At 53.3% G+C, this 27,247-nt stretch overlaps 1 protein-coding gene across 1 annotated transcript; it reads right to left on the reverse strand.

Annotated features, from left to right (window-relative positions):
- Positions 1-1,364: 1,364 nt before the first annotated feature.
- CACNA1F (calcium voltage-gated channel subunit alpha1 F) lies at positions 1,365-26,766 on the reverse strand. Its single transcript, XM_027091270.1, has 47 exons — positions 25,938-26,766; positions 24,216-24,220; positions 23,644-23,749; positions 23,276-23,415; positions 22,904-23,046; positions 22,650-22,802; positions 21,815-22,011; positions 21,599-21,702; positions 20,800-20,990; positions 20,303-20,395; positions 20,097-20,190; positions 19,907-19,933; positions 19,588-19,748; positions 18,473-18,698; positions 17,317-17,524; positions 17,100-17,220; positions 16,903-16,984; positions 15,880-15,922; positions 15,635-15,686; positions 15,010-15,163; positions 14,687-14,816; positions 14,157-14,216; positions 13,902-14,008; positions 13,733-13,820; positions 13,225-13,332; positions 13,077-13,129; positions 11,946-12,092; positions 10,969-11,170; positions 10,714-10,872; positions 9,785-9,895; positions 9,473-9,556; positions 8,296-8,424; positions 7,889-7,954; positions 7,541-7,632; positions 6,958-7,117; positions 6,604-6,731; positions 6,209-6,305; positions 5,920-6,022; positions 5,554-5,655; positions 5,244-5,374; positions 4,877-5,011; positions 4,441-4,610; positions 4,032-4,157; positions 3,812-3,939; positions 3,595-3,707; positions 2,997-3,194; positions 1,365-2,725 (listed from the first exon to the last, which is right to left on the reverse strand). Exons 1-47 carry the CDS (start codon positions 26,010-26,012, stop codon positions 2,495-2,497), a joined length of 5,733 nt encoding a protein of 1,910 aa, XP_026947071.1. The 5' UTR covers positions 26,013-26,766; the 3' UTR covers positions 1,365-2,494.
- Between the last annotated feature and the right edge of the window lie 481 nt (positions 26,767-27,247).

Below are 27,247 nucleotides of genomic sequence, written 5' to 3' on the forward strand. Positions count from 1 at the left end.
CAGAGGACACGGGTTCGATCCCTGGTCTGGGAAGATCCCACATGCCACAGAGCAAGTAAGCCCATGAGCCACAACTACTGAGCCCATGTGCCACAACTACTGAAGCCTGTGCGCCTAGAGCCTGTGCTCCTCAACAAGAGAAGACACCACAATGAAAAGCCTGTGCACTACAATGAAGAGTAGCCCCCGCTCTCCGCAACTAGAGAAAGCCCACGTGCAGCAACGGAGACCCAATGCAGCCATCACTCAATCAATCAATCAATCCTCACAACAGCCCTATGAGTCAGGTACTACTACTATCCTCATTTTATAGCTGACTAAACTAAGGTGCAGAGAGCTGAAGGAATTTTCCTAAGGTCACACAGTTGGTAGGTGGTAGAACTAAGATTTGAACAGGTGGTAAGTGGTGGAACTAGGATTTGAACCCAGGAAGTTTGGCTCCAGCACCTGTTACTCTTAGCCACTGTGCTAACTTATCAGTACGGCATCCTATAACTATATAAAAGATATTTGATACAACGGGTTGCCTCCAGAGAGAAGGGAAACTTTCACTTTACACCCCTTTGTACTTTTGAACTTTGAACCATCTGAATGTATACCTATGTTTTTTTGTTTTTTAAACAAACACACTCACACTCAAATTCACACAAATATGGAATATGTAATGGGTACTTCAGTTATTGCCTTTTCAGGGGAAGAGCATGGGTTTTGGCATTCAATTGCTTGAATTTGAATCTCACCTCTGATATTTGTTCCTGTATGACTTTGGACAGGTAAAATAATTTAAAATGGTACTTAGAGGATTGTTGCACTGATTAAACAAGATAGTCACTGTAATGCACTTAGCTCAGGGCCCAATAAATGGTTCGTTTTACCTTCCACACATCTCTGGAATCTACTCACTTCTCACCATCTCCTCTGCCACCTCCCCTGGCTAAGGCGACCATCGTTCCTGCCAAATTTAGCATCTCCAGTCTCTTCCTCCTCCCATCTGTTTTCAGCACACCCGTCAGAGCATCTATTTAAAATGCAAAGTTAACTATGTCACTCCCCTGCTCAAATCCCTCCCATGGCTCCCCACTGCTTTCAGGAAAAATCCCAGGGGTTGGGGCCTGGCATTCAAGGGTCTGCATCATCTGCCCTCAGGTGGCTTATCCCACCTCCTCCCTCAGCAATCGCCCTTCACTCTCTTTACCCTGCCCATGACTTACTTTCCCACAATAAACCGGCCCAGCCACTCCAAGCCTTTGTTTCCAGACCTAGTGCAATTCTATATTCTGAGTTCTAGCCTCCAATTTTGGCTTCCCTCAAATTTCAGTCCTGGTTCCATTGACACAAATTAGACAAATGAGAAACCCCTGCTCTGAGAGCTGGGAGGAGACCCTAGGTCAGACCGTCCCCAGGGGTGGCCGCATCCGGTGTCACTTCTAACACCACCTCCGATTCCTTTGGAGTGAGGATGACTACCACTTTGGACAACCGCCGTCACATGTCTAAGCCAGCTCAGTTTGTGCTGAGGGAAACCCAGAACAGTGCCTGGCACAAAATAAATGCCCGATAAACCTTCACTGAATGAATGAGACGCCAAAGGTTGGGCAATGACTAAAAGTAGGGCAAGAAACAGAGAGGAGCTCTGGGATCTGGGAGTGGGGTACTATTAGCTAGTCTCAGGAGAGCCAGGTAAGCCCTGAGTGGGTTGCCCCAGGCTAGGAGCCTCGCCCTTTGCTGTCACCCATGTTTTTACGAATGAATTTAAATTTCCTTTTTCTCTTTATTTATTTATTTTTTCTGGCCACACCTGGAGGCATGCGGGATCTTAGTTCCCCCGACCAGGGATGGAACGGTGCCCCCCCGCAGTGGATGCATGGAATCTTAGCCACTGGACCACCAGGGAAGTCCTAGATTTCTTTTTTCACAAGCAGAAGGGGGGAGGTGGGGTGAGCGCAATTTAGCCTCCCTTCCTCGTGCTGTCAGAGGACCCCTCTGCCTAAGATACATCACAGTTCTAACCTCCAGGCCTTTCTACTGGCAGGACTCTCCTGGAGGTTTCCTTATCCTTTCCTTTCGATCCATCTGTCCTGCCCCAGTCTGATCTGCCTGACCCCTTGTGGAATCTCTGACTTTCCCCCACCCCTTATCCGAGCCCTCACACATCCTCACTCTCTCCACTTTCCTCCATCTGTCCAGAAACCTCCCTTCCCCCACCACCTCCACTTTGTCTCCAGCTTTTTTTGGCTGCTGCCTCTTCCGCCTCCCCTCCTCCTTCTTCCTTCCCTGACGCTGAATAATCAGGCCCGGCTGTCCTGGTTTCTGGAAATACCCGCGTGTGGGCAGTGGCTCAGGGCTGAAACAGGGGATGGATAGATGAGGACCGCTGGGCAGCCCCAGGCCTCCAGTGCAAAGACACCAAAATCCAGGGGTGTGGTCCATGCCGGTCTCCTTCTGAGGAAGGGAGGGCAGGAGGTTTATTGAGCAGTGGGGGAGGGATGGGAATTCAGAGGGCATGGACGCAGGCCATCTCGTCTCCCAGGTCCTCCTCATCAAAGCGGGAGAGGATGGACTCCTCGTCACTATAAAGTGAGCTGGTCCCCTGTGCCAGCAGGTCACTGGCGGCACTGTCCATCTCGTCCAGTGTCAGGCGACATGCATCTGCAATCTCCCGCTTGGCCAGGGCCACGAAGCGCGGGTCTCGGGCAAACAGGCCCAGGCCCTCGGAGATGAGCACCTGGGGGCACAGATGGGATCAGTGTTGACAGAGGGCACAGCATGGAGTCGGAGCAGTGTGCACAGAGGGGTTGGTGTGGAAGAGTGATGAACCCGTGAGGGCACGCAGGGAAGTCAGTGGGGGACAGTGGGGCACACATCTTGCTGAGCAGAAGTCACAGAGCAAAGGGATAGCTACATACACAACACAGAGACTGGGGACCCTCCTTCCCAAGCTCCCACCTTCTCCCCTTCTCTCCCATCCCTCCGGCCCCCTCCCCTTCTGGACTCACAGCCTCCACCAGGCTGTCAGCACTGCCCCTTTTGCCATAGGTGGGGTCTGAGTGGGTTCCAGGCACGTGCAGACAGGTGAAGGTGTGCAGTGGACTGCTGGATTTGCCGAAGTATCCGTCCCCTGCTGCACCCTCCTCCACCAACAACAGTGGGGCGTATAGGAGCCGGCCCCGCTGAGGAGGGGTTGCCCAGGAACCCTGGACCAGAATAAACATCAGGAGCATAGTGGTTGATGGGTAGGGCATGAGGATCTAGGAATCACTCCTGTGCCTACCTCTTACCCCCCAAACACAACTGGAGTCAAATTGAATGGGTATACATCAGCCTTGGGTTTATTTCAGAGCATAGAAGGCCTGGGTTTAAATCTCAGCTTTGCCACTTACTAACTGTGAGATCTTGAGTAAGCCTCTCTGGGCCTCAGTTTCCTCATCTGTACACTGGGGCTAGTAACAGTACCCACCTCACAGGCACAGTGAGGACTGTGTGAATTCACATGTGCCCCCTTCTTCAGAAGGGCCCGATATGTAGTGTGTTTGACAAATTCAGCCTAGGCTGCCCCCCACCCCTCCGGGCCTCAGCCCCCCTCCCCCACCTCACCTGTGCCCTGCTGGGCCCTGAGTTGCGCCCACGATGATAGGTGCCTGGGATGGGTAAATCTTCACAACTGCCCTGGCGCCGCAGACACTGGATGGTGAAGGAAGGCTTCCGGCCTGGGGGTGTGGGGGGTACCAGGGGCAAAGAGGAATGTCAGTGCCTCCCCAGCCCTCTGCCCTTATGGCCCATGGGGCCCCCCAGGACCCATGTCCACTCTCACCTGCAGGTGTTGGGGGCAGCAGACGGCGACGTGGTGCTTGGTGGCCATCCACGTATCTCTGGGGTCTGTGAGGTGGCAAAAGGATGGGGCGTGGGGGAGTCCCTGCCTGCTCATCTAGGTAGGAGAGCCTGTTTGGGAGGGAGGGCTGGGGTGAGCTCAAGCCTGGGCATGCGCGATGGGGTGCCGTCCCTCTCGCACGTGGCTCATGGGCTCATCCTACGTGTCGTGGCCAGAGTGCTGGCTGGGGACTTCCTCTTGTTCATCCTGCTTCTCTTGCCCTTTGGTTGCCTTGGACTGAGAACTTCCTTCTTCCGGAATGGTGAAAATGAGAACCCCAGAGCTTCTCCTGGGGAAAGTGAGGCAAGTTAGGCAGACCAGATACCCCCAGTGTGGCCCTGGGCCCGGTCCCTTCTCATTTCATGTCCTACCTTCTACAGAAACACTAGACATTTTTAACTGGGAAAATTCACATAACATAAAATTAACCTGTCATCGCTTTAAAGGAGACATGGGCTTTCTTTTAATAGATGTTTGTCTCACTGGAAAAACCCTCTGCCCCCTGAAGTACCCCCATAAAGTGGCTAGTCCCTGCCTTCCCTCACAATCTTCCTGCAGACCTTTGGCCATACCTGTGGGCGTGGGACCCAGCCTGGGGCACACTGGACTGTCTGGAGTTGGGAGCACCCCCATCGTCGTCACTGGGCCCAAGGGAAAGTGAATCTGGTGGTTTGTCCCAGGCAGGCAGAGACACAGAAATCACAGAGCTCCGGCGAGATGGGGGCTGGGAGCCCACTGGGGCCTGTGGAAATCACAGGATTGAGCATTGCATCCAGGTTATAACTAAGTCACTTGGTCAAATAGTGTGTCTCCAGTGAGCTCCCCAGGGGCCAAATCTGGCTCTTGCCCTCCAACAGTGGGTGGTAGGTACCAAAAAAACATTTGTCTATTGCAGGGGGTCTTCTCTGGGGGACTTCCTCCCAGACGCAGTATGGAAATCACTCGGGGGGTTGAGGGAGTATTTTACAATCAAGAGTTCCTGGGGGAGTGAAAGCTTATTGTCCTCACTTTGTACGTTTCCGGTTCCTTCTCATCTTCCTCCTCCTCTCCCTCCTGCCCCTCTTCCTCCTCCTCCTCATCTGTGTCACAGGTGAGGGCCTGCCGCATCTCAGGACCCAAGTCTTGCAGGCTCCTCAGACCAGCCTGTGGGGGTGGGAAAACAGGGAAGTGGGTAGCTCAGGGTCTAAACTTCCCTGTCCCTGAGCAGGAGTGTGGGGTGGGGGAAGGAGCCCCACAGTCACCCCTGACCTTCTGTGGGTCCTGGGTCAGTTTCCTCATCTGTGACATGGGTTCCATGAGATCAAGAAGGCAGTCAGCCTCAGCCACAGAGCTCCCACATACCCGCCCCCCCCAGCTCAGGCCCTGCTCCCAAGACCTGAAGGGCAGAGGAGGTGCTTGGGGGGGCCTCGGCCCCTAGTAGCCCCTTTTCTTTCCTCCGCCGGAATTTGCGGAAATAGTCCTGGATCAGAAATGTGGCGTAGAATTTGCCCACGGTAACTTCTTCCTCTGGAAGCAAGGGAGAGGAGGCAAGGTCACACAGGAGTCCTCTGCTCCCCACACCCCCACATCAAAGCTTGGACTCTCCCGCTGCACCCCTCCCTCTCCAGCCAGTGATGGTTTGGTGGTGGTGAGCAATCGTTGACATTCAGAGGCAGGCTTAAGGAATTGGGGTGGAGCTAGCTCACCGTCAGCTGGGGGGATGACCTCATCTAGCAGCTTCTGCTTCATCCGCTTCCAGATCTTTTTGATGACAATCCGCAGCTCCTGATTGGCTTGCTCCAGGTTCCCTGCATGGGGAGAGGATGTGGGGCATGAGCCAATAGGAAGAGGCTTTCACAGCCACTCCTTCACTGTTGGAGGGCACGTCACAAACTTCTACCGCAGCCAAACACTGCCCCCGTTGGACAGGTGGGAAAACAAGCCTGGAGAAGGCAAAGTCACCTATTTTGAGGTTCAGAGCTAAGAGTGGGGCCCATCTCTCAATTAGTTTGCTCCTTGCACCTTCCCCAGGGACCCTCCCATTCCTGCCCCTCCCCCTCCTCCCCACACACCTTCTGTCTTAATCTTCAGGGATGTCCGAACGAGGGCAAAGAGTGTGGCATTGAATGTCACTGTCCCATCTGAGTTGAGAGGCATGTTCATCGCCACAAGTCTCTGTGCACACCAGGGACATGGAACCCATTTTGGGCAAATGCCAGGGATGCAGGCATGTGATGCCCAAGGGCAGAAACCTTTGAGGATGCCACCAAACACCCCCTCCCCACCCAAGGCAGGGTCCCTGCCCACCCCTGCTGTGTGGTGACAGTCCTCTCAGAGGCAGTGGTGGGCAGGTGCACAGACCTTGCAGGCCACTCGGTGTGGGCACAGCTTCCCGAATCCCAGGGGTGGCTGGATGCGTCTCAGCAGGGCAACCACATCCAGGTGCTTGATGCGGCCTCTGGGGAAGGTGGGGGTAGAAGAGAGGCACTACTGGGTTGGAGACACCCCCTCTGGTCCTTACTCAAGGCCCTACCAGCTCATCACTCCCTCGCCCCACCAACACCCCATAGTCTGCCAGGGAAGAACTGGAGGGCAGTCAGTGGGGGAGGGGAAAAGGCAGAGGACAGGGGCAGTGGGAACCTTGGGGCATCTACTGCCTGGGTAATGGGAGGCATAGGTCAGAGGTTCCAGAGTTGGAGGACTGTGAGGCAGTGCACTGTCCTCTGGTATCCCAGGTATGGGGTCAGAGGGCATACTTGGCCCCAGGGTCATATTCAGACCAGATCCTCTTGAATTCATCGAGGTGATGGGGGCCCAGGATGGACCAATCTCTGGTTAGATAATCAAAGTTGTCCATGATCACAGCCACAAAGAGATTTATGATCTGTGGGCCAGTGAGTAGGAGAGGTTAGGTGAAGGGCAGAGAAGAGTATGGGGGGTTTGGTAGGAGGCGGAGGTAAGCTTCTATGGTCACTGGGTCATGAGTCCCCGGGTTAATCTTGTCGTCAGGCCAGCCCTTTCACCCTCTCTGAAGATCTGGGCTCCCCACCTCATCCCCATCAGGACCAGCCCCCGGGGCAGTAGTGGTGGTTGTGGGGATTGGTCCTTACCAGGAATGCACAGAGCATGAAGAAGCTGATAAAATAGGCTATGGCAAAATTGCTACCACAGCTAAACTCCTCACCAGGGCCGAAGTCAGACTCAGGGTCACACCGGCTCCCAGGAAGGCTGGCAAGCATTATCTCCTGCCATGCCTCACCAGTAGCACACCTGCGGGTCACACAGTGGTGCCATCTTGGGGGGAGGCTATGAAGTCATGACAAGGGCCGCTGTGGGGGCCAGAGGGGTGAGGATATGACCTATTTCTTACCAGGGGCTACATCTGGTAAAAACAGCATTTCAATATTTTAAAAGCTGGTGTGGCCATGTTGATGACGATCATGTTTGCATTTTACAGAGGGGGTGCTGAGGCCTATGAAAGGTACACGTCTTGCAGCCAGAAAAAGGATGGCTGAGGCTAGAATATTCTAAAAGATTCTTTAGAACACAGCCAGGAAAGGTCTCAGGCAATATGGAGCCCCATGCTGCCCTGTTACTTCCATAGCTCAGGCAGTCTGGGGCCCAGAGAGGATGTGTGGGTACCCAAAAGCATGCTGGAGATCAAAGCAGCAGGGGAGAGGGTGTGTGTGTCACCTGAACAAAAGCAGCACAGCCTGTGGAAAGGTCTGGAAGTTGTTGTTTCGGTTGATCTGTGTGCCATCCTGAAGAGCCACCTTGCCGAAAATCTGTGGGCATACAGGGGCTGTGTCAGAGGGGTGACTCCGTGCCCCTACAGGTTCCCATCCATTTCACAACACCTAATACCCAAAGGATCCTTATAACCCTGACAAGCAGGCACTGCTGATCCCATTTCACAGGTGTATGGACTGACTCAGGGTGGTGCAGCTTGTCTGTCTTTCTACCCCCACTTTGGGCTCATTCCTATCTAACCCCCCTCAACAGAGGAGTGCCTGAGGGATGCTCCCCAGGGTTCTCACTTGCCTGCATCCCAATGACTGCGTAAATGAAGAATATCATTGCGATGAGAAGAGCCACATAGGGCAAGGCCTATGGGGGTGGAGAGGAGGATAGATACTCAGGTCCAGGCAGAGAACTGTTAAGCCCCAGAATGCACTCAAGCCGGGGCCTGCTGAGAGATGTGGTCCATCCCCAAAGTGCCCATGACTGCCAGGGTCTCCCAAATACGGACACAGTATTAAATACAATAGAGTAAGGTCAGTGAGGCCAAGACGTGTTGGGAATTGAGAGCCCACAAAAGAGAGAAAACTGGAAATGGTAAGCTGCACATGGGTATGGCATGCTGGAAGGTGTAGTTCTGGGGGCAGTAAAAGGACAAGCTGAGGGTGTGAAGTGGGGATGAGGGGTGAACAAAGGAGTGGGGGAGTTACCTGGAAGGACTTGATGAATGTCCAGAGTAATGTGCGAATCCCTTCACCCTTACTGAGAAGCTTGACCAGCCGCATGACTCGGAAGAGGCGAAAGAAAGTGATCGAAATGCGGGAACTGTCCTCAGAGCTCTGGGGTTGGGCGTGTGGTGGGTATGCTCAGTCCACATTTGCCCCAGCCACCTCCCTGTCTCATGCTTTGGCCCTCCCAGCCTCCAAATCCCTCAGAACCCAGGCCCCAGGGTGGTCAGGGAGCATTTCTAAGGACTTTTGGGAAGAAAGGAAAGGAGGGTTGGTGAAGAGAGAGGCAGAGAGTCCCTGTTGTGAGGTGGGGTGGGGGGCTACCTCGCCAAGATGGCCACCATTCTGCGCGGAGATATTGCCAAAACAGAGGTGATGGAGGAGATGATGAGATCACAGGGCCAATGAACAGGAGAGAAATGATGGAGGAGATACGGGGGATAATGGATGGTAGAGTTATTATCCAAGGGATGATAAGGAAGCTTACGTGGTAATGGATCAGGATGGTTGAAGGAAAAGTTGGTAATGAGGGTGAAAGGTAGAGGAGAGGGCACAGGAGATGGTGGAGGAGAGATATTGGAGCCAATGGAGGAAATGATGAAGCCGGTGGTTTCATGGAGATGAGAGAACCGATGGAGGATCCAATGGAGAAGCCAGTGATGGAGATATGGACCCAGCAGCATTGTCAATGGAGGACCATGTAGTACCCAGTGAAAGAGATGATGGAGCCAACCGTGCAGTCAGTGGTGATGACAGAACCGTGAAAGACCCAGTGTCAGAGACGATGGTATCGGTGGAGGAAATGGAGCCAATGAAGGAATCAGAGGAGATGATGGAGTCAAAGCAGGAGTTGGTGGAGATGATGGGACCAATGGAGGGGGCAATGAGGCAATGAAGAAAATAATAGAAATAACAGGAGAGTCATTTTAGGAGATGCTGGAGCCAGAGGATGCAAATGAATGAGCGGGAGCTGGTAGAAGGGGGCTTTGGCTGAACCCAATAGGGACTCAAGAGATAGAGCTAGAGGGAGGAGCTCTGAGTCTCCAGGAGTGGGGTGGATGTGAGTGGGAACCACCTCCCCATGTGAAAGAAAGCCCTGGGGTTGAGGTGAGGGAAGGTTGGCAGGGGGTGAGTGGGTTAGTGGAGAGCCAGTCCTCACGTTGACTTCAGTGACAGCAATGTCCACTACGCTGCCCACCACAATAAGAGCATCAAACGTGTTCCAGGCATCGGTAAAGTAATGCTGTAGACAGGAGGAAAGCAGTGCCCTGGCTTCTCAGAGCTAGCAAGCTAGGGTATGGGGCTAGTAGTGGTTGGGGGCATTGGGGAGGCAGGGTGTAGGCTGGATCACATGATAAGGCTGCATCTAGATCCCTCTTCCTCCCTAGTCTCATGACTCCCTGGTTGCTGCCCCCCTGAGAGCTATGCAGGGAGTTCCACCCTAAGGAATGGGTCTAGGCCTTGGGGGTACCTTGGGTTTGAAGGCGATGATTTTGAGCACCATCTCAACAGTGAAGAGGCCAGTGAAAACCATGTTGAGGATGTCCATAACATAGTTGAAGGGAGCAGTCTGCTCATAGTGCTGGGGGAGAAAATCAGATGTGGGGACATAGCCTGAGGCAGAGATTCCCCCCCCACCCCAACCAAATATTCTCTGTCTTGGACTGAGGTAAGTCTGGGGATGTGGTAGCACTACGGGTTGGCCAAGCCTCTCACACTGTCCGCCTCCCATTATGGATATTGGAAAGCCCAGCCCTTGATTTCCTAGCTTTCCTTGCAGCTAGTTCTGACAGAAACATAAGCTTGCTGCTGCTTGGGTAGCTTCTGTGAAAAATATTTTTGATTTCCAATAAAAGGGTCGAGTGAGGAGAGTCCCTTGGTGCAAGCTTCCTTCCTTTTTCCTTCTCTGAGTGTGGTTTTGATATCTGGAACTGTGGCAGCCAACTTGTGACCATGAAGCAACAATCATGAGAATGAACGCCAACTTACTAAGAATAGTGGAGCAGAAAGACAGAGCCTGGGTCCCTGATGAGCAATGAGCAAACAGCCTACCTCTGCACTGCTTGCTATGTGAGGTAACTATCATAATTCATTGACTCCAAGGATACACATCTTTTCACAGTTTAGAATCTCTGAAATTGGGGTGCATTTCACAGTCAATGACAACTTACATTTGCCATCTGCCATTTTTCCCACATTCTCACATCTCTGAAATCAGGATACAACTTATGATTATCGGCCTTTGATTTGAATATATGTGGCACATATCTTTAAAGCTTAAGTCTCTGTCAGTTGGGGATTTTGTTACTTGCAGCCTAAAGCATTCCTGACAGTTCTCAAGGATTTGTGCAGACAGAATAGGGTCAGGTGTCTGGCAGGATCAGGGTGGGGAGCTCAGACCTGCATGGCTAGAGCAACCGTGTTGAGCAGGATGAGCAGGAACATGAGATACTCGAAGGCAGCAGAGTTCACAGTGGCCCACACCCGATACTGATTCGGGTTCTTGGGGATATAGCGGCGGAGTGGCTGGGCCTTGAGGGCATACTCCACACACTGGCGCTGCATATAGGTGCAAGGCATGAGTGAGCAGTGGGGTCCCGAGGCAAGGAATTGGGGTGGGGGTGGGGGGTTGGTGGATCAGGGGTCGGAGGTCACCTGGTTCTTGTCCAGCTCACAGTCTTGGTACTCCTGCTCGCCCTGGGCACGGAAGGTGATGATGACGAAGCCCACAAAGATGTTCATCATGAAGAATGCAATGATGATGATGTAGACAATGAAGAACACTGAGATCTCCACGTGGTAATTATAGATGGGGCCCTTGTTCTCTGCGTTTGCATCGATGGCCTTATATAGCAGCCTGGGGAGCCAGTGGAGGCAAGTAAAGGGATATCCCAGACACCTCAGACCTGTCCCCAGACACCTTAGGCACCCCAGAATATCCCCAAAGATCCCCAAATCCCCTGACCTAACTATCTGAGACCTACACACCCGGACCTCAAAGACTCCCAAAGCCCAGCCCTCCAGAGATCTAGAGATCCCCATCCAACCTTCCTGAGAATCCCCATGCAGGCCCTCCAAGACCCCCAAATCCCTTAAGTTCCCACAGACTCCCAGTTCTCCTCCAGCCATCTGAGGATCCCCATGCAGATCCCCAGAACTCCCCAACAAGCCCCCAAAGATCTCTAAGTCCCCTGTCCTATCAACTTGAATTCCTTGCTCCCTCGCCCCCCCACCTAGTACTCCCAAAGACTTGTGCAGCTATCTGGAAACCCCTGAATCTCCAGCTCCATCTCCTCCAAGACCTCCACCCAGTCCCCCCAGACCTATACCTGGTACCCCCACTAAATCCCACGCAGTCCTCTCTAGACTTCCACCTAGTGCCTCAGAGACCTCTCTAACCCAATTCTTGGAGGCCCCCTCACCCAGGTCCCCTAAGCACCCCCGGCCAACTTCTGGGAGATCCCCACCTAGTCATCTGATACACCCACCAGTCCCCAGAAAACCCTATCCACTCTCCAGAGACCTTCTTCACATCCCAAGTTACCCTTCCACCCATCCCCAGGATATCCAAAGCCAATCCCCTAAAGACTCTTGCCCAGTCCCCTGCCCATCCCTGGGGCCCTGCCCCTCACGCAGGCCAGCCTTCGAAGGTGGAGACAGTGAACAGGGCCATCATGGCTGAAAGGACATTGTCAAAGTTGAAATCACTGTTGACCCAGAGCCGCTCCCGGACCAGGGGCCTTGACACATCTCCATCGGGGTAGACCAGGAAGGAGCCCCTGTGGATGTTGCAGACATGCTGGGTGGGTGAGGAGGGGTAGGGAGCTGTGGAATGGGGACTGGTGTCTCCAGTACGGAGGCAGCAGGGCATAGTGGTGGAGCTGGATAGCCTGGGTTCCAGTCCTGCCCTTCCATTTACTGGCTGGGTGACCTTGGGCATTTAACCTCTGTGCTTCAGTTTTCCCCATTTATGACATAAGGATAATGACAGAACGTATTTCCTGGCTTGTTACAAGGATTAATTTTGTTAATCAATGAGAACAGTGTCTGGCATATTGTTGGGGCCGTATACGTTAGCTGTCAGCAACATTATTATCACCATCATTGCCATCCAGGAAAAAGCAATACAAATAACAGCCAACATTTATCAGCACTAAGTATATGCCAGGCACTGTGCTAGGCTTTACATGTACTAACTTTACATTGTAGTACACTCTCTTTGTAGTAACTCATTTGCCCCTCACAACAACCTTGTGAAATCCACACTCTTTTTATCCCCATTTTTCAGTTGAGGAAAATGGGACTCATCAAGGTTAAGGAATGTAACCAAGCCTCATGAGACGAATTTGAACCAAGAATGGTTCAGCGAACCATTTCAGCGAACTATTACCCTCTGTAGGAGTCTCAAGACGGAAGCTGGGGACTTGGTGGTGGGGGTCGGGTGTTTGGGGATGGTTGGGATTCTGGAGTGGAATGTAGGTAACTCTGGGGAATGTGGAGAGGGGTTTTGGGCGGTTATTGGGGGGGCCTCTTAAGGACTGGTGATGTCTGAGGGCTTTTGCCGTTCTTGGGAGAATTCTCGGGATGTATCTTTGGGTCTTGAGGAATTCTGGGGTCTTGGGGGCCTTGATAAAATCTGGGGGGTCTCTGCAGTTCTTTGGAGGAAGATCTAGGGGTTTTAGAGGCCTGGGTGAGATCTAGGGGCCTCTTTGGACTTTAGGAGGGTCCTGGGCTCCATGGAGGGCAGGGTTTCAGGCACTCACTTGCATTCTTGGGGTGTGTGTTTGGCCTCATCAGTGCAACTGTAGAATTTCCCCTGCAGAGAGGATATTTGTCAAGCAGATTCACCCTTCATCCCCCGGCCCCGTGCCTTGATTCATGCCTGGGCCTCCCTCCAGTGTTTCCTCCCACCTTGAAGAGCTGCACGCCAATGCAGGCGAACATGAATTGCAGGAGCGTGGTCACAATCATGATATTCCCGATGGTCCGGATGGCCACGAACACACACTGCACCACGTGCTGCAGACACCCACAGATATGGCTCATGGACACCGCAGGCCACGGTGGCCACAGGGCAAGGACTCTGGGCATGGATGGAGCTCAGGGACTTGGGTCAGGAACATGTGGTCTTGGGTGAAGGATGTGTGGGTACCAACGGGAAATGTGTTTGCCAGACAGGGGTATGTGGCCACATGTCAGGAACTTGGATCACAGAAACGTGGCCTTTGGTAAGGAATGGATGGTCACTTGTAAGGAACATGGATGAGGCCACATGGCCAGTGGTCAGGGCCGTGTGGTTACACATTGTGGCCAGGCTATGTGGTCATGCATCGCTGCAAATGGTCAGTCGGATCAGTGATCCTGGCCCCAGGGGCGGGGCAGGGTCTGGGTCCCATGGATTTGGGTGGGATGGGATTACCTTGAGTCCTTTGGCCCTGTTGATGGCTCGGAGGGGCCGTAGTACTCGGAGTACTCGAAGAATCTTCACCACCGAGATGGCACTGGAGCTGAGGAGGGGGCAGTCCTCAGGCCATGGCCCAGGCCTGGCCTTGGCTCTTGGAAGAATGGGGTAGGCAGGTGTCACTCACTGGATGCCAAAGGAGATGAGGGACACGCTGACCACCAGCAGATCCAACAGATTGAACCAGCTACGGCAGAAGGAGCCACGGTGCAGGAAAGCCCCAAACACTGTCATCTGGGGAGTAGGGGGCCATCAGGATAGTTAGACCCCAGATCCGGGGAAGAGAGGGGAGTTGGGGATGGAAGCAGGAGAGATGGGCTGCAGAGATGGATGGGGAGTAGGTTGGGGTAACTGGGGGTATGATGGGGGGTCCATTAGTCACCTTTAGTAGAATCTCCACAGTGAAAATGGAGGTGAAGGCATAATCGAAGTACCCCAGAATCTGGGGGGCAAGAAAGAGGGGGAGCCACCGAGTCATGGCTGAGGGGGATCCTAGCTGTGTGTATCTCTCAGTAAGTTTTGCTGTCCCTCCCTCCCTCTCTCCTCCCCTCCCTCTCTCTCTCTCTCCCATCATCATCATCATCAAGGACTTTTCTACAAGGTAAAAGCCTTGGCCACCAGAAAGACAAGGGTTCAGATTTGGGTTCCTCTGCCTCTACTCAGCTACATGGGCGCCCTTGGTCTGCTCAACCTCTGAGCACAGCTCCCTCCTCTGCCAAACACTGATCACCTCCCTGGTGCTTCCCCAAGTGTGTTGCACTCATAATAAAGGCTGGCACTGCTGCAGCTGCCATTATTGCTCCTCTCTCTCTGCCCAGCTAGGGGTCTTCTCCTTGCCTCCACCCTGGCCCCAGCTTGTGCCCAGTAGGACACCCTTGGGAGTGTCCCCTGAGTCCCCAGCCCAAGGCTCACGTGGTTGCGGAAGGAGTGGGCTCGGATGGGGTCCTCAGCTGCCAGGGACACACTGCTGAGGATGATGAACACCAGGATAAGATTGGTGAAGACGTGATGGTGGATGAGGGTGTGGCAGGCCTTCCTCAGCCTGGGGAGTGGGGAATGGTCCATGGTCAGAACACAGGACCGCAGAGTTGATTGGGGGAGCCCGAGAGACACAGCATGGGCCCTGTTGCATAAGGCCGTGCACGCCCCCCCCCCCCCGAGCCTTGGCTGCTCCCTGGTCCTCCCCCTGCCCCAGCCCCTCCTGCCCCAACTCCCTGTACACTCGCAGCACTCACGGGTTGGTTTGGCTGAGGCAGAAGAAGGCGCTGCCCTCAGGGATGGGTACCACCTTCTCCTTGGGTACAACTTCCTGTAGGAGTTCCACATGCCCTGCACCCCCTTCCTCCTCCTCCTCTTCCTCCTCCTCCTCTTCCTCCTCTTCCTCCATGCCTGGCAGCAGAAGAAGATCAAAGGAGAGAGAATTAGTTGAGAAAATGTATGTAAAGCACCTAGAACAGTGCTTGTCATGTGGTCAATTCTCATCTCCCTGCTAGAGTGTCAGCTCCTCAGAGAAGGGATTTCAGACTGTTTTGTTCACTGTTGTGTCCTCAGCACTTAGAACAGTGCATGAGACACAGGAGGGGCTCAGTAAATGTGTGTTGAACGCACATTACCATCTTCAGTCATATACATACTATTTATAATAAAGGCTCTGAGAAGTTCTGCAGTAAAACAAAACGTCTGTTTCTCTTCTCTAATCTCAGCGTCTCAAATGTTCCTGGCCACACACCAAGCCCATTATTTTTAAGATGATGTTGGAGAAGGCTGCTCTCCAGAGAGGAGGGTCTCAGGGGTCACGAGCTCCACCTGGGTGCTGTCCCCAAGGTCCCATACCTCTTCCACCTGGTCTTTCCCACTTGCCTGCTCCTTCATTTTTTGCACCTTCCTCTTCCTCATTCTCCCCACCAGGCACCTGGGGACAGGAAGATGGGGGTCATTGATGATGGGGTAGGCATCGATAATGGGGGGATGGACACAGGGGAGGCATGGGAGGGACACAATAAAGAAGGAATGAATAGGCAGAGGATGCGGGATAAAGACACACACGCATAGACAGATATTGGTGGTAGTGGGAGGTGTAGACAGTGCCCAGGCCTCTAACTCACCAGTGCTCCATTCTCCTGTGGAGTTTCCTCAGTGTTCTTCTCCCTGTGCGAGGAAATTGGGGAGGAGGTGACTGTTAAGGATCGAAGCAGATAGGCAAGGCCAAGGGAGGGGGTCATTGCAATCAGAACAGACCTTTCTCAGGTCCCATACAACCTCCCTGCTTCCTCCCTCATCCCCTTAGTCTATTCTCACAGCAGCAGGAGGGATGCTGTTAAATTCTACATCTGATACATTCCTCCTCCTCTGCTCACACCCCTCCCATGGCTTCCCACCACTCAGAGCAAAACCCAAAGTTCTCACCATGGCCCAGAATGCCCTTCATCTGGCTTTTCTATTCCCCCCATTTGAGCTCACCTCCTACCACTCTCCTTGTTCCCAGACCAGGTATCGAACCCGGGGCCCCGGGTGAAAGCAGTGAAATAGCCGAGTCCTAACCACTAGACTGCCAGGGAATTCCCTCCATGGTGTTTTTTGAATGTGCTAAGAATATTATCATCTCAAGACCTTTGCACTTGCTGTCCCCTTGCCTTGAACGCTCTTTCCCCAGATATTTGCATGGCTCTCACTCCCCCACTTCATTCAGGCCTCTCTTTAGCTGTCACCTTCTCATAGAGGCCTTCCTTGATTACCCTAACCAAAATAGCAATCTTCATTTCTCTCTATTCTCTTACTCTGCTTTCTTTTTCTACATTACATATTATTAACATATATTTAAGTAAATTATATTATTATATATTAATTTGTTTGTTTTGCTTGCCTTCCCCAACTAGAATGTCAGCTCCATGAAAGCAAGGACTCTGTCTTCTTTGACCCCTGCTGTCTCTTTAGCATCTAGAACAGGGCCTGGCAAAAAGTAGGTGCTCAATAAATGCATGTTCAGTGAATGAGGACTGGAAGGTTGGATCTGCAGATGGGGATTGCCAGAGTGACCAAGGCATCTCTGGTGGTGTGGGATGTGTGTGGGAAGGTCCCAGTCAGGGATCCTAGGGAGAGACTGTCTTGGAGGCAGAGCCAGACCTCACCTGCCCTTGTCCTTGTCAGTGCCTGCATCTCCACTGGCCAGGTTGTCCACAGCAATGGCAAGAAACACGTTCAACAGGATGTCTGGGGTGAGCTCAGGCTACAAGGATGGAGAAGCAGCCTGCCTATGGAGTGCCCATGTCCCCATTATCCTTCCCCAGCCCTGCCACGATCCAGCCTCCCAAGACTCTGAGGATACAGTTGCCGCAGATGAAGAGGATGATGAAGTACACGCATACCAGCATCCCTGGGAAGAAGGGGCCGCCATAGGCCATGATACCATCATACATGACCACATTCCAGTCCTCACCTGTCAGGATCTGGGGGTGGGAGGTCACCATGAAACTCTTGGGACCCTTTCCCCAACCTTGGGTCCCCCCGCCTTGCCCACCCATCCCATAATCTCCAGGTCTCACCTGAAAGACAGTGAGGAGGGCCTGGGGGAAGGTGTCAAAGGTGCTTCGCTTAGTGTGTGTCTGGTCAAAGTTGAACTTGCCCCCAAACAGCTGCATGCCAAGCAGGGAGAAGATGATGATAAAGAGGAAGAGGAGAAGCAGCAAGGATGCAATGGATTTCATTGAATTGAGCAGGGACGCCACTAAATTGCTCAGAGATGCCCAGTGCCTGCAGCAGAGATGGAGGGGGAAGGGTTGACATGTCCAGTGGTGAGTCAGGAGCCGGGGCAGGGCTCCAGCTTGGGATGCACTGGGGCGGACTGGGTTAAGATGAGCTTTTGTGTCATTGTTGGAAGTGGTTTTGGAGTTGGGGTAAGGTGAGAATAAGAAGTAAGGGGAGGGTTGTATTCGGGGTTGGTGTTGGCATTAGGGGAGATGAGGTTAGTATGGAGGGTATATGGAAGTTGGTGAAGCTAAAACTGGGTTTCAGGTTGGGCCTGGGGTTAGGGATTGTAGCTGGGGATGGGGTTGGGGAATATTTGGAGCTGTAGATGACTGAGTCGGGGATAAGTCTGTGGCTGAGGGTTGGGATAGAGGAGAGGATGGATGGGGATGAGATTGGGGCTGGGACTGGGGATGGGTTTGCGTTTGGAGATAGGCTGATGGTTATGAGTTTGGGATGTGGGGGTTGTGGCTAGTGATGGGGATGAGGCTGGGAGCTAGGAATGAGGCTGGAGATGGGCTTGGGCTTGGGCTTGGGTTATGGGGCTGTAAATGAGCTTGTGGATGATGAGTGGTTGGTGGTTGGGGTTAGAGATGGTGTTATGGTTGGGGGTGGGGGATGGGGTTTGGGTCGGGGATGAGTATGGAGTTGAGTTTGGAGATGGGGTTGGGAATAATGTTCTAGCTGAAGTTGAGGCTGAGGAAGGGGATGGAAATGGAGTAGACACCCTCCCCAGCGGACTTTAATCTCCAGGAAGGCAGGAACTTGTGTCTGCTTTGATTCCTGGTGTTTCCCTAGGGCCTGGAAGGGCACCTTGTATGCAGTAGGCACTCAATGGATATTTGATAAATGAATGGTGATGAGGATATAGTCATCATTGGAGCTGGGGTGGTGGCTGTTGGGGCTGTGTTTGGGGCCCCCGTCCTCTCCCCCGACACACACACACACACACACCTGGTGACCTTAAATATCCTGAGGAGACGCACACAGCGGAGCACCGAGATGCCCAGGGGCTGCATGGCGCCCACCTCCACCAGGGTGGTCTCCAGGATGCCCCCACAGACCACGAAGCAGTCAAAGCGGTTGAAGAAGGAGGAGACGTAGACAGAGGGCCCCAGACCATACAACTTGAGAAGCATCTCCACCGTGAACAGACAGAGCAACACTTTGTTGGCATACTCTGTGGGGAGAGGGGCAGGGGTGACTGGGTTAGTCAGTTTTTTGTGGTGAAATGTGGGGAGGTAGGGGCCATGGGGCGATCTGGGGTAGTTGGTATCCGTCCAGGCACAGGCCGGTGGTGTGGTTAGGACTAGGGATCAGGTGAGTTTGTAGGTCACAGTGGGCAAGGTTTTGAGGGGCTTGGAGCTGGGGCGAGGGGCAGAGCTGGGGTGTGGGCTTCGGTCAGTCTCTATGAATACAGAAAAACTCCAATTCAAGGGTAGAGTTAGAATCTGGTGTTTAGTTGGGACTGGGGCTGGTTTGAGGGTTGGGATTAGAAGTGTACTCAGTATTCAGGTTGGGGGCTGAGATTAAGATGAATAATAGTAAGAGCTAACACTTGTAAAGTGTTAGCTTTATGTGGGCCAGGCAATGTTCTAAGCATTTTTCACTTTAACTCATTTAATCCTCCCCGCCACCCCCTGAAGTGGATACTAATACTATTCCCATTTTGTAGATGGGGAAATTGAGGCACAGAGGGCTTAACTTGTCCAGACAGTGTGGTGTTAAGAGCCTGGACTTTGGAGCCAGGCTGCCTGGGTTTGTCACTCACTAGCTGAGTCCTGGGATTAGTCACTTACTGCACCTTAGTACTTAATTCACCTAAAGTTGCAGTGAAGAGAAATTGAGTGAGTACAGGTAAAGTGCTGAGAACAGAGCTTGACACACACAGCAAGTGCTATACAAGTGTAAGCTACAAGGTAGGATGGAACAGGCTAAAGTTTCTGCGTTTACTTGGGTAGGAGGGCAGTATCTGGGGGTGTGGGGCACCCGAGAGATCCTGGATTGGAGCTTCTGGGGTGGAAGGAATTGGGGGCTGGGGGAGAGGGCTGGCAGGCTGGGGGGTGCACCCTGGATCTGGGTGAGCCAGATGGGTTGCCCGTGGTGCTCCGAGGCGATGGTCAGCGTGTTGAGGAAGACGAGCAGCAGCACGGCCCAGTAGCAGGCATTGGACTTCACAGCCCGCCGGCAGCGCGCCCGAAGGCCCCGGTTGGCTCGGCGGAGGCAGCGGCTGTGGGGATGGGGAACCCACCGGCTGAGATCACCTACCTAAGCCTGTTCTGGGGGGCTCAGGTGGGGGAGCCCGGCGGTCATGAGGGGCTTGGAGGGCTTGGAGGTGGGGCTCACAAAGTCATGGGGTCCAGCAGTCACACAACTTTTCCAACTCACCAGACACTGGTTCTCATTATCTTGTTTCTGGAAAAGAGGGGGATGGGAGGCAGGCATCGTCAGGGGCTGAGCGGCAGTCAGCAGCGAGGGTCAGGGGCTGAGGTCAAGGTTGGAGGCTAAAGTAAGGATTGGGGTCAGGGTCTGTTCTGGGTTCTGGCTGGGTCAGGGGTCAAGGGCTGGGGGCCCTCACAGGCAGCGTGTACAGCTGGCCAGAGCCCCCTCTTCCTCTTCCTCATCGCCTGGGGTCTCTGCCATCGAACCGGTGTCACTGGCTGGGAGGCTGGCTGTGCGCAGGGTGGAAGAAGAGGTCGGCACATGAAGATCCCAGGGTTCTGCCTTTGGCTTTCTCCTCTGCCTACCCATTCCTCCCCCTTGTCAACCTTGCTGGACCCCCACCGTGGCTGCTGGTGGAGTGTGTGGAGTGGGTGGAGTGACTGAACCAGTGCAGACGTCCTCGTCTCCTATTGGTCAGCTCTGCCAGTTGCGGCCCTGTGGGGACATGGAGGACAGTGATGGAGCACGGCCTGGGGTGGGGTTAGGGCCGCGCGTGCGTGTGTGTGTGTGTGTGTGTGTGTTATTTGGAGTCTTTGTTCTGGGTGCAGTCTGGGAAGGGTATCTGAGTCTGGCTTCTGTGTCCTAACCGGAGGCTGGGCCTAGAGTTTTTTTTGTTTTTGTTTTTGTTTTGGCCGCGCAGCATGGCATGTGGGATCTTAGTTCCCCGACCAGGGATTGAACCCGTGCTCCCTGCAGTGGAAGCACGGAGTCTTAACCACTGGACCTCCAGGGAAGACCCAGGGGCCTAGAGTTGCTGCGGGCTGGGGCTGGATCTCAGGAGGGCAGCCCACATCTGAGGATGCGTGGAGCAGGGAATGGGCCAGGTTGGGATTGCCTACGGTGGCTGGCCTGGCCCTCTTGAGCCACAGAACCAAAGTTGCCATCAGCTGAGGGGTCCTCCATGTCCAGCTCCTCCGCCTGTGTGATCCAGTCCAGGTAGCCCCGCAGGTCCTCCTCCAGCTGCTGCTTCTCTCGAAGCTTCTGGAAGTCCCCTCGCGCTTTTGCCTTCTCCCTCTCCTTGGAGAACTCTCTGAGGGAGGAGAATAGAGGGTTAGGTGGGGGAACAACCCTGGCCCCCTTGCCGTCACCTCCCAGTCACGCTGACCCCCTTGCTGTTCTTTGAATATGCTGAGCACATTTTAGCTTTGGAGCCTTTGCACTGGCTGTTCCCTTTGCTTGGAACACTCTTTCCTCAGATACCCACATGGCTCAATCTCTTTCACACTTTTACTCAGATAACACCATCTCAAGGAGGCCTGTCCTGATTGTCCTTATTTGTAATTACAAGATCTCGGCATTCCTATCTTAACTCTTCCTTTCTTTCCATAGCACATATTCCATATAAGACACTACACATATGTGTGTGTATGTATGTACACACACACATTTATTGTGTATGTTGCTATTGTCTGTCTCTCCCCACCAGAATGTAATATCCAGGAAGGCAGAGATTTTTGTCTCGTGTTCCATTCCTGAAACAGTGCCTCACACACAGTAGATGCTCAATGTTGATTGAATGAATGAAGGGGTATTTTAAATGGGTTTTGAAGGATGCCTAGCAGTTTGCCAGGAACAAAGTAAAGGGACAGGGGCTGAGGGGCAGGAAGGAAGGCCCGGGTAGGTGTCTAGGTTCCTCACCCACTCAGGACACCAAGTACAAGGTTGAGGACGAAGAAGGATCCAAAGATGACAAGACTCACGAAATACACCCAGGGCAGCTCATACCCCATGGCATCCTGCATCTAGGGAGAGAGAAGGGGCATGCATCCCTCAGGGTAGGCGGACACTCCCGCCCAAGCTCGGTGAGGAAAGGCAGGTGCAGCTTCTGCACTGTGTGCCCGCCGTCCACCTCACCCAGTAGAGCACGTCAGTCCAGCCTTCCATGGTGATGCACTGGAAGACTGTCAGCATGGCGAAGAAGAAATTGTCGAAGTTGGTGATGCCTCCGTTGGGACCTGCCCAGCGTCCACGGCACTCGGTCTGGTTCAGCGTGCAAGCACGCCCCGATCCCGATGACGCACAGGGCGATGGGTCCTCCTCCGCCTCTACGTCTGTGGGAAGACTGGAGCTCTGGAACCCGAAGCACGCCCACCCACAGTCGTTGCCACCTTGGACGCCCGCCTACCTGGGAAGCTCGCCTCAGGGTTCTAGATTTTTCTAAATCAAAGACAACCCTTAGCCTCTGACTGTGTTGGGTCAGAATTCTGAACCCCTGGGAAGCTGTGAAGCCCAACCACAGGGATCTGAGGAGTGGGACTGTAAACCTTGGGGCAGAATCTTGTGAGTAACAGTGAGGTGTGAGCCTAGGAGCAGTCTTGTGAATATGGGAGGCTCTCTTGAAAGAAGGGTGGGGCCAAGAGGGGTTTGGGTGTGGATGAAAAAGGCCTGACTATTTGGGACCAGTTCTGGAGAATGGAGTCTTCAGTGTGGGATAGGGCCTTAACCTGTGAGTGGAAACTTGTGATAGGGCGGAGCAATTAGCTAGGGGGGCGGTTGTAGTCTGGAATTGAGGGCGGAGTCTTGAATATGGGAGGGGCGGGGTAAGACTTGTTTATCTGGGGGCGGAGCCTGAACTTGGGGGCGAAGTGTTGTGAGTTTGCGTGTGTCCCCTTGAGAACAGGGTGGGGCTTAGGAGCCAATGGAGGGGGCGTATCCTGTCCCGGGGGTGGGGTGGGGTGGGCTTGCTGACCAGATCCCAGGAAGTAGCAGGTTTTGTGCATGCGTCCGAGGAACAGCTCGAGTCCGATGATGGCGTAAATGATGATGACAAAGAGCACAAGAAGTGCGATATGCAGCAGCGGCACCAGCGCCTTCATGATGGAATTGAGCACTATGTGCAGGCCTGTGGGGAGCGAGGGGTGGGCAACGTAGGGGCGGGGTCAGCTCAGCTCCCCTCCCGCTCTCCCCTCCGCTACCTCCAAGCCCGGGGGACGAGCCACTCACTCGGGACCCCGGACACCAGCCTCAGTGGCCTCAGCACCCGAAACGCCCGCAACGCCTTCACATCGAAGCCCCCCGGCTTCCCTCCGGTATGCGGGGCGTCCCCCGGGCGTCCGGGCCCCTGCTCGAGCAGCACGCTGAACAGCCTGATGGGGGAGCACAGGACAAGGAGGCGGGGGTCAGGCGTTCGGACCCCCCCTTCCCCCCTCCCTTCTCCTCGGAAAAGTACAAGTCCCTGTAAGTGGAAATGCATATTCCTGATTCTGGCTGCCGAATGGAGGCAGTCTGAAGCAGTCGCTTCCCCGAGCCCCGAATTTAGCGGGCCTGCGGTGGGAAGTTGAGCTAGGGTTGGGGGTATCCCTTGCAGAGGCGCACCCGACCACGACGATGATGAAGTCGAGCAGGTTCCAGCCATTGCGGATGTAGGCGCTGGGGTGGAGCACCAGCCCGTAGGCCACGATCTTGAGCACGGTCTCCACAGTGAAAATCACCAAGAATACATACTCCACCTGCTCCTGGGGGCGGAGCCGGGGGTAGGGGGCGGGAGATCGGGAAGTTATTTGGGAGTGGGGTTTGTTTGACAGGGGGTAGGGGAAGAGGAGCGTAGCGGGGACCGAGAGTGGGGCTGGGCAGGAGAGGGTCATCTGGGTCAGAGAGGGGCGGGGCCTGGCTGGAAGGCTTGAGGTGTGGCTCTACTGGGGCTGTATCTAGCTGGAGGCGGGGTGGGGCGGGGCTAGCCTCACCAGGTTGTGGTTGGCAGTGTTGGAGTCATCCTCTGGGAAGGGGATGTAGACCCCAAGGGCCACGCAGTTGGCAAAGATGGTCAGCAGGATGAGGATGTCGAAGGGCCTCAGGTGGACACAGTTAAGGACCCAGGCAGAGTGGTCTCAGAGCCCCACATTCCCTTGGGGCCCTCCCCACCCAATGCTGACCCTTGACCCTAAGGTGACCAGCTCTGACATTCCCAGCCCCTGCCCTGACCAAGGCCTTGACTCTGACCCCCCTGGAAACCTTAGCCATCCTCAACTCTTGTTGAGATTTAGTCTTTGACTCTTGATCCCCCTGGTGACCTTCACCTTTCTCAACTCCCCCTTGAATCCAGTTCTTAATCCTTGATCCCTGGTGACCTCAGCCCTCTTCCATTCCAGCCCTGGCTTAATCCTTGACTCTTGGTACCCTGGTGACCTTCACCCCTGAGCCCTGCCCCTGGCCTTCCAGGATGCTTCCATTCCACGATGCTGATGCAGGACCGCCGCAGGGGGTTTGCCAGGGTGAGGCAGAAGAGTGCCCGGGGTGAGCGCTGGGCACTGGCCACTGCCACTGTCTTGTGCTTACTGTGCTGAGTCCTTCGCTTAGGGGTCCCCAGGCTGGATGCCCCGCCGATTTCACCACCTGATGCTGGGGGCCCAGGGCACAGCCCCCATTCGGGCCCAGGGCCTGTCCCGTTGGCTGGACTGGGCTCTGGGGTGGTGTCTGTGTGGAGAGACCGAGTGGGGGGGGGGACAGGGTATTGGGGCAATCATGGCTGCCTCCTACATGATCCTATCCCTCTGTCTGAGGGAAGGAGAGAAGAGCATGTAAAATTAGGGAAAGTTGAGGGTACCCGAGTTAAAGATTGGGGGATAAGAGTTGGAATTGGAGTTGATTGATTGACGATAGAGTGAGAGTTTATAGGGGAGTGAGGGTGAGATTATGTTTCTAATTGAAGTAGGGTTTGGTGTTAGATTTGGGGGGTAGAGCTTGAATTGGCATGGGGTAGGATTAAGTTTATAGCTGGAAGCAAGTTTAGGATTAAATTTGAGTAGTAGAGTTTGGGTTGGGTTTAAATACCGGTGGGAGTAAAGTGTTCTTGAGATATGATTTAGGATTAGGACTGGATATTTGAATGAGTTGGAATTTGAATTAGGATCAAGGTTAGGGTTTAACTTGAGTTTGGGTGGGATCTGAGTTTTGCACTGGGGTTTTCAGCTAAAGCCATTCCCAAGTCCCATGGCCTTGTTTCAGTCTCCAAGGGGCAGTGGGTTGGCCTGGTTAAGACACCCAGCTTTGGAGGAAACAAGCTATCTGTGTTTAAATCCTGACTCTACCACTTGGTAGCTGTGTGTGGCCTTGAGCAAATTATGTAACCTCTCTGAGCCTCAATTTCCTTATCTGTATAATGAGATGACAGTAAGAGTACCTACAATATAGGGTCGCTGTGAGGATTAAATGAGTTCAGCATTCAGAAGAGTGTCTGGCACATAGTATTATCCCCATTTTGCAGGCGGAGAAATTGATGCAAAAAGAGAGGTTAAGTGATTTGATGAAGTAGCTGAATTGGGAGCCAAATCCAGGCAGTCTCTGACTCCAAGCCTTCACAACTTACTACCACCATCAAGTGTGTATTCTCTTTCTCTCTCTCTCTCTCTCTCTCTCTCTCTCTCTCTCTCTGGTACTTAAAAATGGGTCTGGGGCTTCCCTGGTGGCGCAGTGGTTGAGAGTCCGCCTGCCGATGCAGGGGACACGGGTTTGTGCCCCGGTCCAGGAAGATCCCACATGCCACGGAGCAGCTGCGCCCGTGAGCCATGGCCGCTGGGCCTGTGCGTCCGGAGCCTGTGCTCCGCAACGGGAGAGGCCACAGCGGTGAGAGGCCCGCGTACCACACACAAAAAAAATGGGTCTGCACTCTTTCTGGAAAGTCAGAGACCCACTCACTAACAGTGCTTATATCCAGGGGTTGGGGTTGAGTTTCGGTAACTTTAGAGCTCATGGTAAGGTCTGTATTCATGTTGGGGTTTGGATTCTAACGGGGGTTTGCCCTCTGGTTGGTAAAGTTTGTGTTAGGATTAAGCTTGGGGCTGGCACTGGAGTTGAAGTTGGGGTGGGCGCTAGGATAGGGATCAGGGCCAGGATTCGGTTGGGTTTCAGTTGGGATCTAAGGCTGTGTTTGGGGCTGGCTGGGATGGGAACAGGATGATGTGATTCTGGTCCCCTAAAGGCTCTCCAGGGGTGGGGTCCTGGTGGGCAGTGGGTGGGTCAGAGGGGCTGAGGATGGAGCAGAGCCCAGGCTTGCTCCAAGGGTCTGCAGGGGTGGAAGCCTGCTCTCACCTTTCCCGCCTTCAGATGCCGCCATCCTCCTTTCCAGGTTGAAGAGCCATCTGCACACAGCCCCCCTCTCTTCCCCCAGCTTTGGAGGGATTAAGGTCACAGGGCGGGGCCATAACAGGGTAGGATGGGAAGGTGAGGAGGGGTGAAGATGGGACACTTGTGGGCCAGAGTCTGGCAACAGAAAAGGCACTGATTTTTAAAAAAATATTTTTACAAAATATATACTAGCATCAGAGTCAGAAACTAAAATAAGAAAAATGATAATTGTTTCCCAACAGTATCTGAAATTCGAAGTATGTAGGAATAGACGTAACATAACATATGTGCAAGATCTCCATGGAAAAAAATTATCAAATATTTTCAAGCGATTAAAGGGGACCCAAATAAATGGAGAGATACATTAAATTTACTAATTGAAATAGTCAATATTGTGAAGATGTCAATTCTTCCCAGAGTGATCCAGAGATTCAATGCCGTCCCAAACACAAATCTCAGAAGGGACTTCCCTGGTGGTGCAGTGGTTAAGAATCCGCCCGCCAATGCGGGGGACACAAGCCCTGGTCCGGGAAGAGTCCACATGCCGCGGAGCAACTAAGCTCGTGTGCCACAACTACTGAGCCTGCGCTCTAGAGCCCGCGAGCCACAGCTACTGTGGCTCTAGCCACAGCGCCTAGAGCCCGTTTTCCGCAACAAGAGAAGCCACTGCAGTGAGAAGCCCGCGCACCGCAACAAAGAGTAGCCCCCGCTTGCCGCAACAAAGACCACGCGCAGCAACAAAGACCCAACACAGCCAAAAATAAATAAATTAATTTAAAAAAAATCTCAAAGAGATTTTTCCTTGAAATTTGACAAACTGATTCTAAAATGTATATTGATATACAAAAGACCTAGAAAAGCCAAAATGCTTTGAAAAATAACAAGATGGGAGGACTTGCTATATCAGGTATCAAAGCTTGTTATAAAGCAAGAGAAATTACGAACAGCATAGAGTTCAGAAACTGAGTCCCACATATAGGTACACGTGATTTATGACAAACGTGGCACTACTGAGCAGTGGAGACAGGGTGGTCTTTTTCATGAATGGTGGTTATATGGATGTTTACTATGTAATTATTCTCTGGAGTGTATATATATATATAAAACATTAAAATAAAGCATTTATTGAATGCATGAATACTAGTGACTGTAACTTACATAGTGGTTTTTGTTTTTTACTGTATTATGTATCAGGCACACATTTCAACGCTGCTTTACGTGAGT

The sequence above is a fragment of the Aethalodelphis obliquidens genome, unplaced genomic scaffold, assembly GCF_003676395.1.
Source record: "Aethalodelphis obliquidens isolate GAN/ISIS:26980383/991018 unplaced genomic scaffold, ASM367639v1 scaffold71, whole genome shotgun sequence".
NCBI lineage: Eukaryota > Metazoa > Chordata > Mammalia > Artiodactyla > Delphinidae > Aethalodelphis > Aethalodelphis obliquidens.